Here is a 16,239-nt window from a genome sequence, read left to right as displayed (position 1 = left end):
GATTCCACTAGTTTTCCTTATGAACTTGATAATGAGCATGACAATAAGGTGCACAGTGGGTGTAAAGCCACTGGACCCCGATCACTTCACGATCACATGTAGATGAATTAATTGAACATTGTGCATTCAGTTGGGCAAAGACTTCGCATATATGTGGAAAAAGTGTATCATTAACAATATCTGCTCATAGAAATGCTCTAAAATCAAATCATTAGGAAATAAACTTACTCATAATTAGTATTTGTTTACATGAAAAGATATGTTCTGCCGATAATCGATGATTGCTTTGTACATGTTTAACCTAGCAACATAACCGACAGAACCTGTGCATTCGTGAAATGCTAATATTTAAAGCATATTGTTCGTCTTTCACACATGTGCCTAGATTTTTAACACCCAACTCACATTCATTACCAAAACAAGCACACGATCACGAACCTGGTTTGTTTCTTGCACACTTTCGTCACCAACGTTAGGCTTCAGTACATAATGCAACAAAAGCTGGACTTGCCCATCATTAATTGTGTACAGTCCGTTTGATTCCATTTGAGACCGATGAATTGCTCACTAACACAAAATCTAATAATTGCAACAAAACCAAATTTTGCACAGCCACATGAAATCGACAGACCAACTCTGATGATGTGTCTCATAATTTGGGACACCCGAATAAAAAAGTTGTTTAACAAACGATCATCATTTCATTATCATCTTTCACTATTTTGTACGAGGGGGGCCTCTTGCTGGTAGAACAGCCAGGTGGGCAAGGGGCACGTGTGAAATTGACACGTGTGATTTGCTCGGCAAACCAGACATTCGTGATTGCAGTACCTGAAACAATGAGATTATCACACGACGCTATTTCAATTATTTGCAAAGTATTTAACTTTTTTAAAAATGAAGGTGAAAGGGGTAGGCCTCAATAGGCTCTGGCTAAGTATCGTACACGAACTGCACGTGCTGTTGGGAAGACGGAAGGGAAGTTAAAAACTATCTTGAAAAACTGTACCGATTCAACCTGCACGGACACAATTGAGGGGACCGTCTCAAAACCAACACGACGTGAGAAAGTCGATTCATTTCAACAACAGCTGGTTAGAAACGCCATTAAGTCTCTATATAAACAAAATACCTTTGTCTCTCTGCGTCATTCATTGATCATTTAAAAATATCAGTTATGGAAGTTGCTTCACAAATTTGATTTCCGCTACGAAAAAGTAGGCTCAGAAAATAGACGTGCACTGTGCGAGAGGTCTGATATTGTTCCACTAAGAAACCAGGTTTGCTAGCTCCTCTTCAGAGTCCTGTGCCAGAAAATTACCACTTGGCAAGGGAGAGCGACTGATTGTGCACCATGTTGGTTGCAAGAGTCAGGGATTCCTACCTGGCTGCTCCCTAGTGTTCAAGACACACTCAAAAGACAACTGATACTATCATACCGAAATGAACGGGATGACTTTCTTAGAATGGGTACAAAATCAAGTGGTACAACGCTCCATGTCATGGCGTTCAAGTACCTAATACAAAGGCCCCAACATGTAACAGTAACAAAGGGGACATGATAGAATAGTTGCAAAACAAAGCGATATCGTATCCAGAAAAAACAACCAAAGCTGTTCTGTATGACATCACAACATGGTCATTCAGTTTTGCGATTGCCACCCTATCATTGCGATTTAAATCCAATAGAACTCATTTGGGGTATCATGAAATCGGATGTTGGCAGGCAAAATGTAACTTTCAAACTTCGGGATGTACAGACGATTGTTCAACAGTCAATAGACACCATCACGCAGGAAACATGGCAAAAGTGGGTTGAGAAAGTTGCGAAAGAAATAAAGCCAGTCGTCGTCAGGGTAGACTGACGACAGCGACACCGATTCGGACAACAGCGTCTTCTGAAAGTGGCAACACTGACTCCCAATAAATCTCTCAAGTGGTAACCAGTTAACGGCTGTTGAGATGACCCCATCTTCACAACACACGCTTGTTGATTACCTGGCTGTTCTACCAGCAAGTGGCACACGCACACACACCCCGTACAAAATAGCGAAAGGTGACAAGAAAATGATATGATCGGGTGTCCCAAATTATGAGACACATCATTCATCAGAGTTGGTTTGTCGATTCCATTCGATTCCATGTGGCTGTGCAAAATTTGGTTTTGTTGCCATCATTAGATTTTGTGTTAGTGAGCAATTCATCGGTCTCAAATGCAATCAAACGGACTGTAGTAAACGTCCAAACGTTCACTGATTCACACACCAATATATACTTGTTGCCAAACTTGGTTTTCACCAATGGAAACGTTTTTTGAGGAGCAATGATTTGTTCCTTGGCCTAAATGGACAACATTGTGTTGTGTGGGAAGTCGCCACTTTTGACACAACTGACTAACAACGTTAATCAGTTTTCAGTTAATCCTGGGAGGAAGCCAACCATATAATATCAGAAGCATATAGCATGATGCCGAGAGTCAACCTAAATGACACCTGGTCGTGAATGTAAATTACCATTAAATGAGAAACCACATACTCTCACAATGTTCTTCATATTACTGTCACGGGATTTAGCAGTTTCAAACATTGTCTCCATGCATGCCGTTTTCCTATTTTAAACCATAAACAATCTCTGTGGGTATTATCGAACGTCTTTTTCAAATCCTGAATATTCTCAATATTTCATTTTCTGATGATCCATACAGATCCGGGTTTCTAAAGCCACTTTATTCATCAGTTGATGCCACTCAGTCAATATTGCATGTACAATTGTCATAATATTTTACTTTGTCCAGAAACAACAGCTACCGGACAGTAGTTGATCTTTAAAAATTGTAGAGTAACAAATATGCTCGTGAGAATACGTCGTTGCTGTCACCGACCTTCCGGCTAACATGCTGCAGTTGACGTCACAAAGAAAGTTGATAAACATTGTTCTCTAGCTATTCTCTCACTGCAATAATTGACTGACCTGGGATGTATTTTGTCCTTTCCCTCGACGTGATCCATTTACATCCCACGTCAAACACTGAGATCGCCACATACACAGATACTGTCATTTTGGTCTGTGTTCACGTGGCACAGCAAGTCACGAAAAACTCGATCTCGGTCACCTGCACGTGAGGATCCTGTGCGTGGTAGATTGCACGCCCATGCACGGAAAGAGACGTAACGGACTTAAAGTTTAGCCAGAATAATGTTTAGTTCAGTATCATCCAAAACTGAGATACTGAAAATATTTGCTAAGTTGTTCTTGATCAGAACCATGGACCCTCTCAACCTCATTGACCTTTCTTGTCTCATTATTGCCTACTGTGACATTAATTGACCTTTCCCACATTTTCTTCTACGACCGAGTCATTTATAACCCTTAACTTGTACATTGTTGCTTAAAATGTTTTAAATGAGTATAAGACATCATTTCCATTTCTCTTAGTAAGGTTTTCTCTAAAACTAGAGTATTTCTAACTATTCGTGGCACATCCATCACACTCCCAGGGGCACAGTAGCCGGTCCAACTTTCTGATCTTTCATTGTGAATATACTGTTGCCTTCGACGAAGATTTTGTCCCGTTTTTCCTAGGTCTTCTAGACGGTTCACATAGGTTCTTTAGCTCCATGGGGGATTTCAATGTAGATATTTCTGTATCATTTGCCCTGGGTTTTTTTTTTTTATTATTCTTAACTGTTGCTCAACATAACTGACCCGCTCGATCCCCGCTAAGCCTTTTACTTGCGCTTCTCTGTAATACCTCAGCTCCTAATACGTTTTTGCAGTGATGTCAGTGCGGGTTTTCTTCATTATTTTGAGATGGTACATTATAACAAATACATTATCGCAGACAGTGGCAGTAGCTGTACCATAGTTTTTTTACGGTACTTGCGTTTGTCCCTCAGCTGCTATTTGTTTCTGCTTTGTGTGTTAAGAAGATCTAAGATGTGTCATATTTTATCCTCGAACCCATCCCTACTGCTGAAGTACTCAAAGAATTTTTGTACAATCTGTCCAAAAATCTGGATCAACAGATTCTGTTGTTGCTGATGCAGCATTTACCCCTCCAGACAGCTGTCGTTGTTGTTGTTGTTGTTGTTGTTGTTGTTGTTGTTGTTGTTGTTGTAATTGTTAGTTAGGTATCATTTGGCATATAAATGTGTTACTTGTTAATGTGAACCAGCAGCGGGATACGCCTCCCCTGAGATCTATCCATGACAAAACAATTTTTTATTTGTTATTCTCAGCGTAAACCTGACCTAGACCCTAAAGTCAACAGGTGTGTATGCCGGGACAACATATTGGCCACTATATGAAAGTGACGTCATGTTTAAGGAAAAGCAGGTTGGTTGGTATGTCAACATAATAACCACACTCATGGATCCCATCAAAGTTGTCTGGGACCTGCATCAATTTCGGCTTTGCTCCCATGGTAAGCTAGCACGCCCTGATGTAGCCGGATTTGCCCCCACGGTAAGCTAACACGTCCTGATGTAGCCGGCTTTGCCCCCACGGTAAGCTAACACGCCCTGATGTAGCCGGCTTTGCCCCCACGGTAAGCTAACACGCCCTCATATATCCGGCTTTACTCTCTCGGTAAGCTAACACGCCCTGGTATATCCTTCATACCGTTTAAAACAACCGTATGTGTTTGTACCATTGGAAATGTCACCATTGATTAATGCGACCATCAAATGAGATCAAATTAGATTGCTGAACTAAACATTAGGTTGCTGTTTAAGACCGCGTTTAACCAAACTCGCTGATTCTTATTCTAGTATATTAATCATAAACATTCGCTTCAGCATGGAAACGCAGGTAACTCTAAATGCTTCTCTAAGGTATTCATCATTTTGTATTGCGAGCATGTGTGAATATATTGTATTTGATCATATTACCTGTGTTAAAGCAAAATGATTTGATAAAATATCCTTTCTGCCAAATGAAATAAACATCTGTTCAAAAACACATGTATAGATGGAACAATGTGTGTTTTGATAGCTTTCCCAACGGAATGTGTACATCTACAGACGGTGCCTAAGACGACAACGTATTTTCAAAGCTGCAACATCACCACAACCTGTATGTTAATTACAAGTTGTAATGCGCATTATGAGCGTTTGCTTGCGTGCGAGTGTGTGTGGCTGTGCGTGCGAGTGTGTGTGTGGCTGTGCGTGCGAGTGTGTGTGTGGCTGTGCGTGCGAGTGTGTGTGTGGCTGTGCGTGCGAGTGTGTGTGTGGCTGTGCGTGCGTGGTCACATTTTGTCTATACCAATCGACCTTTGTGCATGTGTTGTGCATGTTATCTTGTGCTTTCTTATTTTACTACATTGAATCTACTTGAAAAGACTATGAAAGAGAAACACGTTGAACGATACATTTCTAGAAGTTCAAGTTAAAAAGATCACACATACTCTAGGAGCTACAAATACATATATCATTTACCGTCATTGTTTTAAATGAAACCCGTCATCACAATTACTCATTTCGACATTTAATTAACGTTAATCGACCTACTTGACAACAGTGCACAATTCTCTCTAACGAACGATATTTCGAAACTCTTGCTTGACAACGGTGCAAGAATCTGTACCGAAACGTCGCACTATCGGAATAAAGAAGTTGTTATCCATAACGTTTGTCAATCGAGTTGCAACTTGTTTTCATAGACGACTCTTTCAAAATAGCTTGTTGTCATAATGGTGAGAACGTGCTGTCTCACGGTAATTTTCACCTTAAAATAAAACAGATGAATTCAGGGTAATGATGACATCAGAGTTGCTAGCGTTCCAAGGTTTATTCAGATGCAGTGCGACTTCACATTCAGACTGCACGGGCACCTGCTTATATATCGGAGGAACGCGTAGCGGTTGTAAATTGTTGTCACAATTATCCCTTCGTTATTTCATGGGATGTTCCTGATTGATACAATATTCTCATAAATTGCCTAATGTATGTCCGACTGTAACCGGACGATGGTAATAAAAACACAAAGGCTACCGTTTCATTTAGCCAGAAGCATTTCAAATTGACCGCAGACTTGTTTTGTGGGATTATCACTAAGTGGTCAGCTTGTCAATCAGTAAGTGACATGAAGCCGGTAACTCAAGTGCAAACAGTCATCTATTGTTTGCAGTATGTCTGTGTCTGGCGGTATGTATTATACAACCTGAATGAGTTACTTCGTTTGTAAGAACGAAAAATCGCAGTATAGGTACATTTGTGAATTCTTATACATTATGAATGTTATAGATAAATGCGTGAAATATTTGCACCAAAACAATGGTGATAAATCGTTATGTTACAAGCTCAGCCATACAAAATCTGTTGGTCATGATTCAAAACCATATTTAACTGAGATTATGAAGTAGTTTGGATTTTCAAACTTGATGAAGGCAAACGATAATCTAATCTTCAAACTGACATTAGGCAGTGACGCCACGATTTTTCGAAATGGTGGGGCCCTGTTTGGAACATCCTCTAGTCTGAGGATAAATGCTATTTAGGACTGTTTTCACCGTGTTACAAAATCTAAACTACTTTCTAATGATAGTAAAATATGTATTTGATTGGACAACAGGATTTTGCATAACATTGTATATGTCATAACAGTTTCGCTCTTGGAAGCGAGGATTCAATATAATACTACTGACAATATCATTGTCACTTCGACCACAACCTCGCTACAGAGGAAGAAATCGTTAGGTTACAAGTTGTGTCATGCAAAGTCCTTTTGGTTGTCTTTTACTACAACTAGTAAATAGTTTTTGGTTATTTTAACTAGATGGAAACAAATCTAAATAGCATTTTCTTTCTTATAGTACAGGCTTCCGCAACGCAGACAACTCACTCAGCACCCGACCCGACCCGACCCGACCCGTGGGACGCAGCTGACGGCAACGCAACGATTCGGCATGTCTTTGTTGACGTCGAGAAATCAGCAAATTGACGAGCTTGTTACACATTTAAGGTACAAATATCTGAAAAATTCTTCCTCACATGACGTCACTGCGGTTCACTGCAGTGCCCTGGCGACTGAGTTACTGTCAGTGGTTTCCATAGCTTGCGAGAGTGAAGCTGATAACTTTTTGGCAATTTTAAACAAAAGTTTATTCGTACTTTAAGACGTGCTTTTGTAAATCGTGTGCACCCACCCCTACCCCATTTTGTCATGACATTTTGATAAATGACTATTGAAACACGGGTGAAAATGAAGCATGCGCCCTCCCTTTTCTCAACAGTGTGTACCCTACCCCTAACCCCACCTACGCACCCACCCTCCTTTCTCAAAACGCTGTAACCGTCCCTGGCAATTGTCTCACTGAGACCGAAGATCATGTTTTATTTGTATGTGGATATTATAATGCCTTACGTATGCAGTATACTACAAAACTCACAGATGTTTTCCATGACCAATATGAAACTGTTAATAAATCACTTCTATTCATATACAAAAAATGTCAAAAATGTTATTACTAATAATTCCATTGTGACATGGCCTACATCACCGAATAACGTCTGTCTGTGAAAGAGAAAACATTGTTGTGGTACCTACCTCAGTAATTCTGACAATCCAACAAAATGCAATTCCATCGGGTCCAGATTACCCACTGAATTCAAAGCAAACCGTTCTCGTCAGTGTTTGAAATGCAGCTACGCATTTTGTTATCAATGAACACTCTCCCATGCCATGAAGTGAATACCAAAGCATCAGGTCGCATGAAAATGATACGGTCAGAATAAAAATCCATGGTTTTGCATGTGTATGCCGTTTGACATTGGCTGGTGTATGTTGCTGGAAATTCGAACAGATGGATAATTGAAGGTGGAAATAAAGGTTTCGTATTTCCTTCGTATTTCCCCATATGTACAACGCTTTACAGCCTAGCTTGATACGGCTCTGCTAGTACTGTATTCATGCGTCCTTCAGTTCATACTCGACGTCATTAATGAGTAGGTGAGTTTAGTTTTACTTCGCACTCAGCAATATTCTAGTTACATGGTGACGGTTTGTAGATAGTCGAGTCTGGACCAGACAATCCAGTGATCAACAACATGAGCATCGATCTGCGTAATTGGGAACCGATGGCATGTGTCAACCAAGCGAGCCTGACCACGCGATCCCATTTGTCGCCTCTTACGACAAGGTAGTCGCCTGTTATGACAAGCATGGGTTGCTGAAGGTTCATTCTACCCCGGACCTTGGCTGGTCACGTCATTAATGAAGAGTAAGGCTTTTGATAACACTATTTCTTAAAAGTTGTAAAATCTTCCTTTTTGTTTGAAATATATACAACAGAAAATTTACTTTCTTACAGATCATGCTGTTGAAATGATCACGTCCGAAACACTCTGCTGCAAATGGCACGTATTGTATTCATATTATCTATATGGGAATCTGTCACTTAAAGTCAACGATTTGCACATTTGAGTCGCTCTATCCATGGATGGTTAGAGCACTGATGCACAGTCGTTCACTGTTCAGGTGCCTGGCTGAAATCGCAGCTGAAGATGAAACGTTTTCTGACACTTGCTGAAAGGGGTCAGACTATAGGCCTTTTGGAATCTGATCAAACTCAGCGGCAGGTCGCTGTTCCCTTGGGTCAGGGTGCTATTGGTAGACAGTTCCAGAGATTTATGCCAGTGGGTACATGGAACATGAACGTCGGCCTGGGTACCGCTGTACAAAGCAACCTTAGCGCTACGTCAGTCGTAAGTCTTCGCTAAGGTAGGGAAGTTACGATCACCTTAGCGCTACGCCAATCGTATGACTACGTTAAAGTGTGGGACTTACGACCACCTTAGCGCTAGATCACTTTGTACAACGACATCCAGGTCGCCCTAGTCACAACAGTCCGAGAAAATAGGCACATGATTATCACTGCGTTGCGTAGCATATTCCTTTACGCAGCAGACCTTCAGACAGACCACTTCATCCATATATCTTCCTCCTTCCTTCAGACGGACCACTCCATTGTTCACAATGTTAGGATGTCCAGGAGCACCGTTCGTCGAAGTACGGCAGTATGAGTTTAGGCGGCCTGCAGTTCGTCCACCACTAACACCATGTCACAGGAAGGCGCGTTTGAGATGGAGTAATCATGGCCGCTGGAATCAACGTCAATGTCTCGTATGCTCTTCACAGGTGAAAACGGATTTGTCCTTCCATGAGGGTTGGCAGAGGAGTTATCGTCATTGTCATTTGGGGGATTGGTCCATACAACTGATGCTTGCCAGTTCTGTTTGAACCTTTTGTCTGTATGTCCCGATGTGTCAAGCCATTAAACATTATGGTGACACTAGTAGTTCTATCACTTCCGAGAAACGTTTCTTTGCATGTGCTATGTATATCATTTGACCCTTTATTAATGACGTCTAGTGTATATAGAAGACAGCAATGCTCCGTAATTGTTGATAACAGACAACATACAATCGTTGGTAATAAGTAATGTGTTTCATATCCTAATTTTAAAACAGTTGCCTCATAAAACGGGACATGTGGACAAAACGTTTGGTCATGCGCAGTTGATGACACTGAACGCTAAAACAAACATTACTCTCCTACCTTTATGAATTGCTTAAACACTATCAGAGATATGTTAGAAGATATTACCTTACAAGAAAGTCTAACAACACAGATTGTAGTATCTTCGACCATTCCGAAATAAACAAACAACAGTGAGTTTGATGAAAAGTTGAAATAACATTATGCTTTGAGACAAAAAATTAACCATTTAAAGTCACCATTTTTAACTATTGATACAAGAAATGGCTGTTGTAGAGTGAGTAAAATTCTAAAAGAACCACTTTATGATTTCAGTCTTTTGAAACATTTTCTGTGATTTGTTGAAAACAAGTAAAATGTGTCTACACGTTACCGACAAATCTTGTCGCATATGAAGACAACGTAACGACGTGTATCACCAGGAGATGGATCCTTGAAAATATTCCGTAAGGAAAAGAAACAGGGGATTTCTATGATGAGATTTCGACTGTTGATTACCAGTAAGAGGGGGCCGGTAGATGCAAACAATTTCCCGCCACAATGGATCCTGAAACGCTGAGGCCTATGGTTCCTGCGTCATGGAATCATACAGACGCCATCCCTCAGTTTATGCCCTTGCAGCTAGTGCTTAATATGTCCAACAAGCGATGTTTACATCTCAAGGATGAGTATTACTGCCATAACAAAGTCTATTAATACAACTGAGTTATCATCTTGTAAATATTAATGTCCGTAAGAACTGTTCTACATTTTTTTATTTTATTGATACCGTTTTGGTGACAGGTACAAGAGGATCTCAGAATAAAACTACAAAGAAATCTTTATCTGAAAATATTAAGATACCAAAAGATTAAGAATCTCCTTTCTGATGTACGAGAGGTATAATAACCCTGTATAATAACATAGTGCATTCTATATTGACCTATGGCATTGCCATGTGGGGCACAAAACAGTTTAGTTACATTAACGCAGGACATCACCATGCCTGCAGATTTTTCTTGAGAGTCGGTTGTAAAACACCTAATTCAGCAGTCAGAGGAAATATGGGGTTGAGCGGTTCCTTCTGTAAGGATCAGCCGCTTTGCAAGAGATTGTGAATCCTGTGAGGGGGTTGTCATGACTCCCGGTGTTGTTTGGTCGGCATTCTAGAAGTTGGTAGCTCAGAAAATGAAACACTGAACTTTATGGATGACAACTTCTTATTTATTGCATAGAGCGACGTTTCGATGTAGTTTCTTACATCACTATCAAGCTAAGAGTGCTTTAAGAATGTCATCCATAAATAGACCCGTGCCATTTATATTTGGACACTTGACGTAATTTCCGTAGTAGAACATGTTAATAAAGTACTAGTGTAGCATAAACACATTTCATGAATGTAGTTTTGGTATTATCCAAGTAAGATTTTTTCACATTTCTGAGGAATGGTCTTATCCACAATCACATAATTTCTGTTTAATTTTCCGTTGCTTATTTATCGAATAGCAACAATTTAATCATTATATGTGCAGTGCCGTGAACTCCTTTAGTGGTGGCCTATGGGATTGTGCATTGTGGAACCATACCAAAGTTTATAAATATGATGTCATTTGTTAGACACTGGTCGGAAAACTGAACTGAAAATTGTTTGCACAGAGCAGAGATAATAGGCAACTGATCAAAACTCGAGTCTCACCCCCACTGAGTAGGAGCAGGGAGACTACAAAATTATAATGTTTTAACTTATCCCCGGTGGGAATCCCAGAAGTTGTTAAACCTGTTGTCGCTCTTGTCGTCCGCATATACAGGAGGAGACTATATATGTCTTGGCACGGGGGGGTGGGGTGGGGGTGGCTGTGGGTCTGGGTGGTGGTTGTGAGTGTGGGTGGGTGTGAGGCTAGAAGGGCGAGAGTGTGGGTGAGTTTGAATGTACATGTGTGTGCAAGAGTTGCAAGAAATGCTTCAATTGTCATTAAAATATAATGTTTCATGACCAAATGACATGGGGGTTATAATCCACGACCATTCAGGTTTTCAGAAAAATAGATTTCTTAAATATTTACTGCTTGAAAATATCAAAATATTATAAAGTCTTCCTGCTTCACGTCGACCGATTCAAGTCTAATCCGAAGAAATGCCCTGCCAGATGATATCTTGCAGCACATTCCTATGTTTGACAGTGTAAGAACATCCGAGTACACAGCGGGGCACAAGACCATTCCCAAGCTACCCGAGAGCAGAGCCAACGTCCAAGGGAGTGTGGTGCCAGACTGAAGTCAGAGAAGTGTTCCTCATCGCTGATGACGGAGACAACGGTCGTATCATTGTCTCGGCCACTGAGACCAATCTTGAGCTCATACGCGACTCAGATGCTAGCTCTCTGATGGAACTTTCTACTCTGCCCCAGCTGTATTCATTCCATACTGAGGTTCAAGGCACATTTATCCGCTGGTGTGCTTCCTTCTGCCCGACTAAAAAGAGCCATTATTACGCTCGATCATAACGTTGCCATAACCTATCATGATTTAGATGCAATGTGAGAACGCCACCAACAGTGTCGTGTCGACAGCGTTGCCTTCGCTACAACTACGTGGATGTTACTTTCACTACTCTCAGTGTATTTGGAGATGTGTCCAGAAACTTGGACTAGTGACAAAGAGTCACTGGACTACAAAGAGAGTGGTGACTTGCGCCGGCTTGTACGACGTGCAGTTTTACTTAGACTAGCTTTGGTGCCTGTTGATCAAGCTGAGGTTTTTTGGGTCCAGGCCATTGCCGATGCTCCTCAAGGCGATACTATCACCAGATTTTCGGACTACATCACAGAAACATGGGCGGACGGACCAAATCAGCGGAAGAAGGAGCTGTGGAACCAATTCATGAATAATGGCCGTCGCACGAACAATAGTATAGAAGGTTGGCATCATCGTCTGAACAATATCAGTGGGAAATGTCATCCCAGCATTTATGAGCATGTTCGTGTGTTGAAGACAGAGCAGTCCTTTGTGGAGGCCAGTCTTGCTCCAGTGTATGGTCACAGACCACCAAGGACACGATGCTACAGCGAGCGGGAGTGAAGGCTTCAGGGTCACATGTAGTCTCCAAATCCCAAGTGACTGCTCGCGGCGCTTAACCAAAAGCTGATTCTTATTACCCTGGATAACCCAAGCAGCTAGAAGGTTACAGTCACTTGACTTTATCCAACCGGGCACCCATTTTCTGAGTCAATTTTTAAACAAATTCTCTTACCAAAGGCGAGACCACATGTACCACATATTCTTCATTATGGGACAGGTCTGAAGACTCAGGAATAAAGCTCCCAAACACGGTCACCAATAAAAGGGACTTTTCGAGTTCAACGTTGCTGTGCACAGGACCACACACCATATTGCTCTTGTATATATTTTGGCAATGAAAAAAAACAATGCTTATTCCACTGTTTCATGTTAATAGATCAATAGATTTTGATAAGGAAACACACACACATCACACGAATTTGCTTTCGCCATGATTACCCGGTTAGAATTAAACTTCAGTAACCATTGTCGTAGGAAAGCGACAAACGGGATAGGTAGGTCGGATTCGCTTACTTGGTTGACACATGTCGCCGTATCTCAGTTGCATATATAGATCGCTGCTCAGGCAGCTGATCACTGGATTGTATGGTCCATACTCGATTATTTTGAGACCGAATCTACATAGCTGGAATATTATTCACTCACTCACTCACGTCGCTAGGACGTAACATCTTGTAATACATGATACGATGTTTACATAAAAGTCTCTGCGCGCTTACCAAATGAATAAAAGCATGTTTAATCACTTCGGCGGGTGTCACCGTCCATTACTGGGTATTGTTTAAATCCACTTGGTACTAATATAGCACTGTTCCATCCAAACCATCTTAGTTATAGTTCACACTCTACCAATTCGGGCCATCCACGGGGAAGCAGAGGTCATGCTGCTGTTCAGGGACTGTGAGAGAGACTACAGACTGTCCCAACAACCCTTCTCTTGTCATGGCAATGTAACATAAACATCACGTACTCACTTTTCTTCGATCCACACGCGTTCAGTTCAGAAGAAATGTAAGATCCCCAAACGTCAGCCCGACATACCGGCACCCGTCAACTGATGGCGACCTCACTGAAAGCATCAAGGCAAAACAGCTGCAGACGTTTACTCAACGTGTTACTGTACCGCTGGTTCATATAACACTCACGTCCTTGATTTATACATAGAGGATATTAAACGACCTTCCGTGTGATACCATTTTTATGAAACATGTTAATGATTTGCTATCAATCGAGCGAAATGTTCACGATTTTAATACAAATGGTATTTCACAGTATTCTGTTTATTACTCTCCAACATAATTTGATAGAACCGAGGCTCTCAGCTCTCGGCGAGGTAAACGAGGTCTAGTACAATTGCGACAGCCGAATTAGCATTGTGATATTGTGACATAACTGTGAACCGCTATGACGTCATACACCTAGCACCCTTACACTAGTGTAATATTTCCGTAAAAATATTACACTGCTGTATCTCCTACGGGCGAATAATATTACGGTGTAAACTTCCATTATGTGAAGAACGTGCATTAAATTCAGGAGCTTTGTGTTGATGGGATCACCTTTAGAATTCAGCACGCTCGTGAGGACGTCCTCAGCCGTAGATCACATCATGCATCTACCTACTATATTGGATTAGGTCCCGTACCCTATCTCTAAACCCTAACCCTAAGCCCTAACACTAACTCTAAACCTAAACCCTTCGAATAATTCTGTTTATTAGAATGATAGTTTCTGCCATGACATGGCAGGTAGAGATGAAACATCAGTGAGCGGAGCTTATACGCACTTGACGACCTTGTTGCTATGCCGGCGTCATAGGGCATTGTTTCAAGAATGTGCTTTTGAACAAAATCACCTGCAATTACGTGAAAGAGTATTACGAAGTGTCTTCAAATTTTGTGGTGCTGTATTCTAAAGGTAGGCTCATGTTCTCAAGGCACATTTGTTTTGATCTGAGAGTAAATATGCAAAGGATTGGTTCGTTGGATTAAAACACAGGAAAATATAATTATACCGAATTCATGTCAGTTCTGGAGGTCCTCATTTTGTGTACGTGGGTGTACGACTGTGTCAGCTACGTTCAACCATCACGGAACAAGAAGCAATTTATTGTTTGACCATTGTATTCTTGTTATCCTCCTTTACTCATCCAACTTCTAAATACTTCTAAAACCAACTTGTCAGATTAAAACAATCTGCATCCTGAAAAGACTGTATATAATGTCACACTAGTACATTTGGGCCATATGTATTGCATGAGATGACGTGGTAGGAGCGAAACTCAGGTGCAAACGCACTATTGTGAACAGTTAAATCGATGAGTCATGATTCAGACAGAAACTGAATTGTTCGAACAATGTCTGACATCAAGGCAATGTGCTATCGTTGTATGGTGTCATATCCTCTACATGGCAGGATCCTTGTATATTGAGGTGTCGTGAACAGAAGGAACGTTTGAGGAATGACCTGGTCATAGGCAGAAAGGTTTCAGCAGACATCGTCTTGGTGTTAATACAGGTAGACTGGTCCAGTTTGGCTAAGTATGTAGGTACAATATTGACCTACCTAGACTGGAATTGCAACATCAGATCCAGTGCGATGAACAGCTGCGCCGAACGGTTCAACGAGAGTAACCTGCAGCCGATATCCTACAAGCACCTCTAACCACATGCATGCCCCTGCCATCCGACCTCGCTCTTCTTAGACACTATGGCTCGGCTATTGCTGATATAAGCTTAATGTCAGAACAGACACGATACAGTTGCCTGATTCTTCACGCTGTTACAGATCACATACACCTTGGTATACTTACTACCTTACTAAAACGTAGTAAATACAATACAGTGCAATGCAATATAGTTTATTAAAGTCTCACCATTTGTACAGCAAGAGCTAACATACTGAATATTACAAAGGTAAAAGTTCAAATGCCACCCAAAAGGGTTATGAGAGACTGTATTATAGAAAAGTAGTACACACGTATTTTATGACTATGTGAAAAGAGATAACATCTTACATTTATTATATACATAAGCACAGTGTAAATATAAGGATACAGGATATGGCAATTATAAGAATATGACTACGTCAACAGAAATGTATTCTACTTAAGGACAGTAGTCCCCTTTGTATCTCCATTAAGAATTCTACAAAAACTCTTGACTCAAATCCGGGAATTTGCCACTTGGTCGAACAAGCGACATGGTCAAAGTGAGTGAGTGAACTTAGGTCTACTCCGCACACAGCAGTATTCCAGCTATATGGTGATGGTCTGTAAATAATCGTGTCTGGACCAGACAATCCAGTGATCAACAACATAGCATTAGCATCGATCTGCAGACCGGGGAACCGATGACATGTCAGCCACGTCAGCGAGCCTGACCACCCGATCCCGCTAGTCGCCTCTTACTACAAGCAGAGTCGCCTTTATGGCAAGCATGGGTTGCTGAGGGCCTATTCTACCCCGGGGCTTCATCTGGTCAAAGTAACCAGGGTGCATCCTCTGTCTGAGATATTTCCATCATGGAATTAGTTTGAATGCAGTTCAGTAGGTTCGAAAGCCAGTATCGTAGGCACAGTTGATATGTGTCCTTACAGGGAGAATAAATATGCTTATATATTCCCAGTGTATCTAAATCTTCACTATGCTGTCACCCATATAAATGAAATAACATCAACGCATTATCAT

General features: G+C 41.2%; 1 protein-coding gene across 2 annotated transcripts in view; it reads right to left on the bottom strand.

Moving 5' to 3' along the window:
• The window catches only part of LOC137290520 (ornithine decarboxylase-like), a 40,014-nt gene extending 36,923 nt beyond the window's left edge, over positions 1-3,091 (bottom strand). Inside the window, exon 1 of one of the 2 annotated variants that reach the window (XM_067821523.1) lies at positions 2,971-3,091. In XM_067821523.1, coding sequence (XP_067677624.1) covers positions 2,971-3,042 — 72 coding nt within the window. In that variant the 5' untranslated portion in view covers positions 3,043-3,091. The remainder of the gene's footprint in view (positions 1-2,970) is intronic. The other variant, XM_067821526.1, reaches the window with a different exon arrangement.
• Between the last annotated feature and the right edge of the window lie 13,148 nt (positions 3,092-16,239).

The sequence above is a fragment of the Haliotis asinina genome, chromosome 7 (assembly GCF_037392515.1).
Source record: "Haliotis asinina isolate JCU_RB_2024 chromosome 7, JCU_Hal_asi_v2, whole genome shotgun sequence".
In the NCBI taxonomy this organism is placed as follows: Eukaryota; Metazoa; Mollusca; class Gastropoda; order Lepetellida; family Haliotidae; genus Haliotis; species Haliotis asinina.
This window is presented reverse-complemented; position numbering and strand designations above follow the sequence as displayed.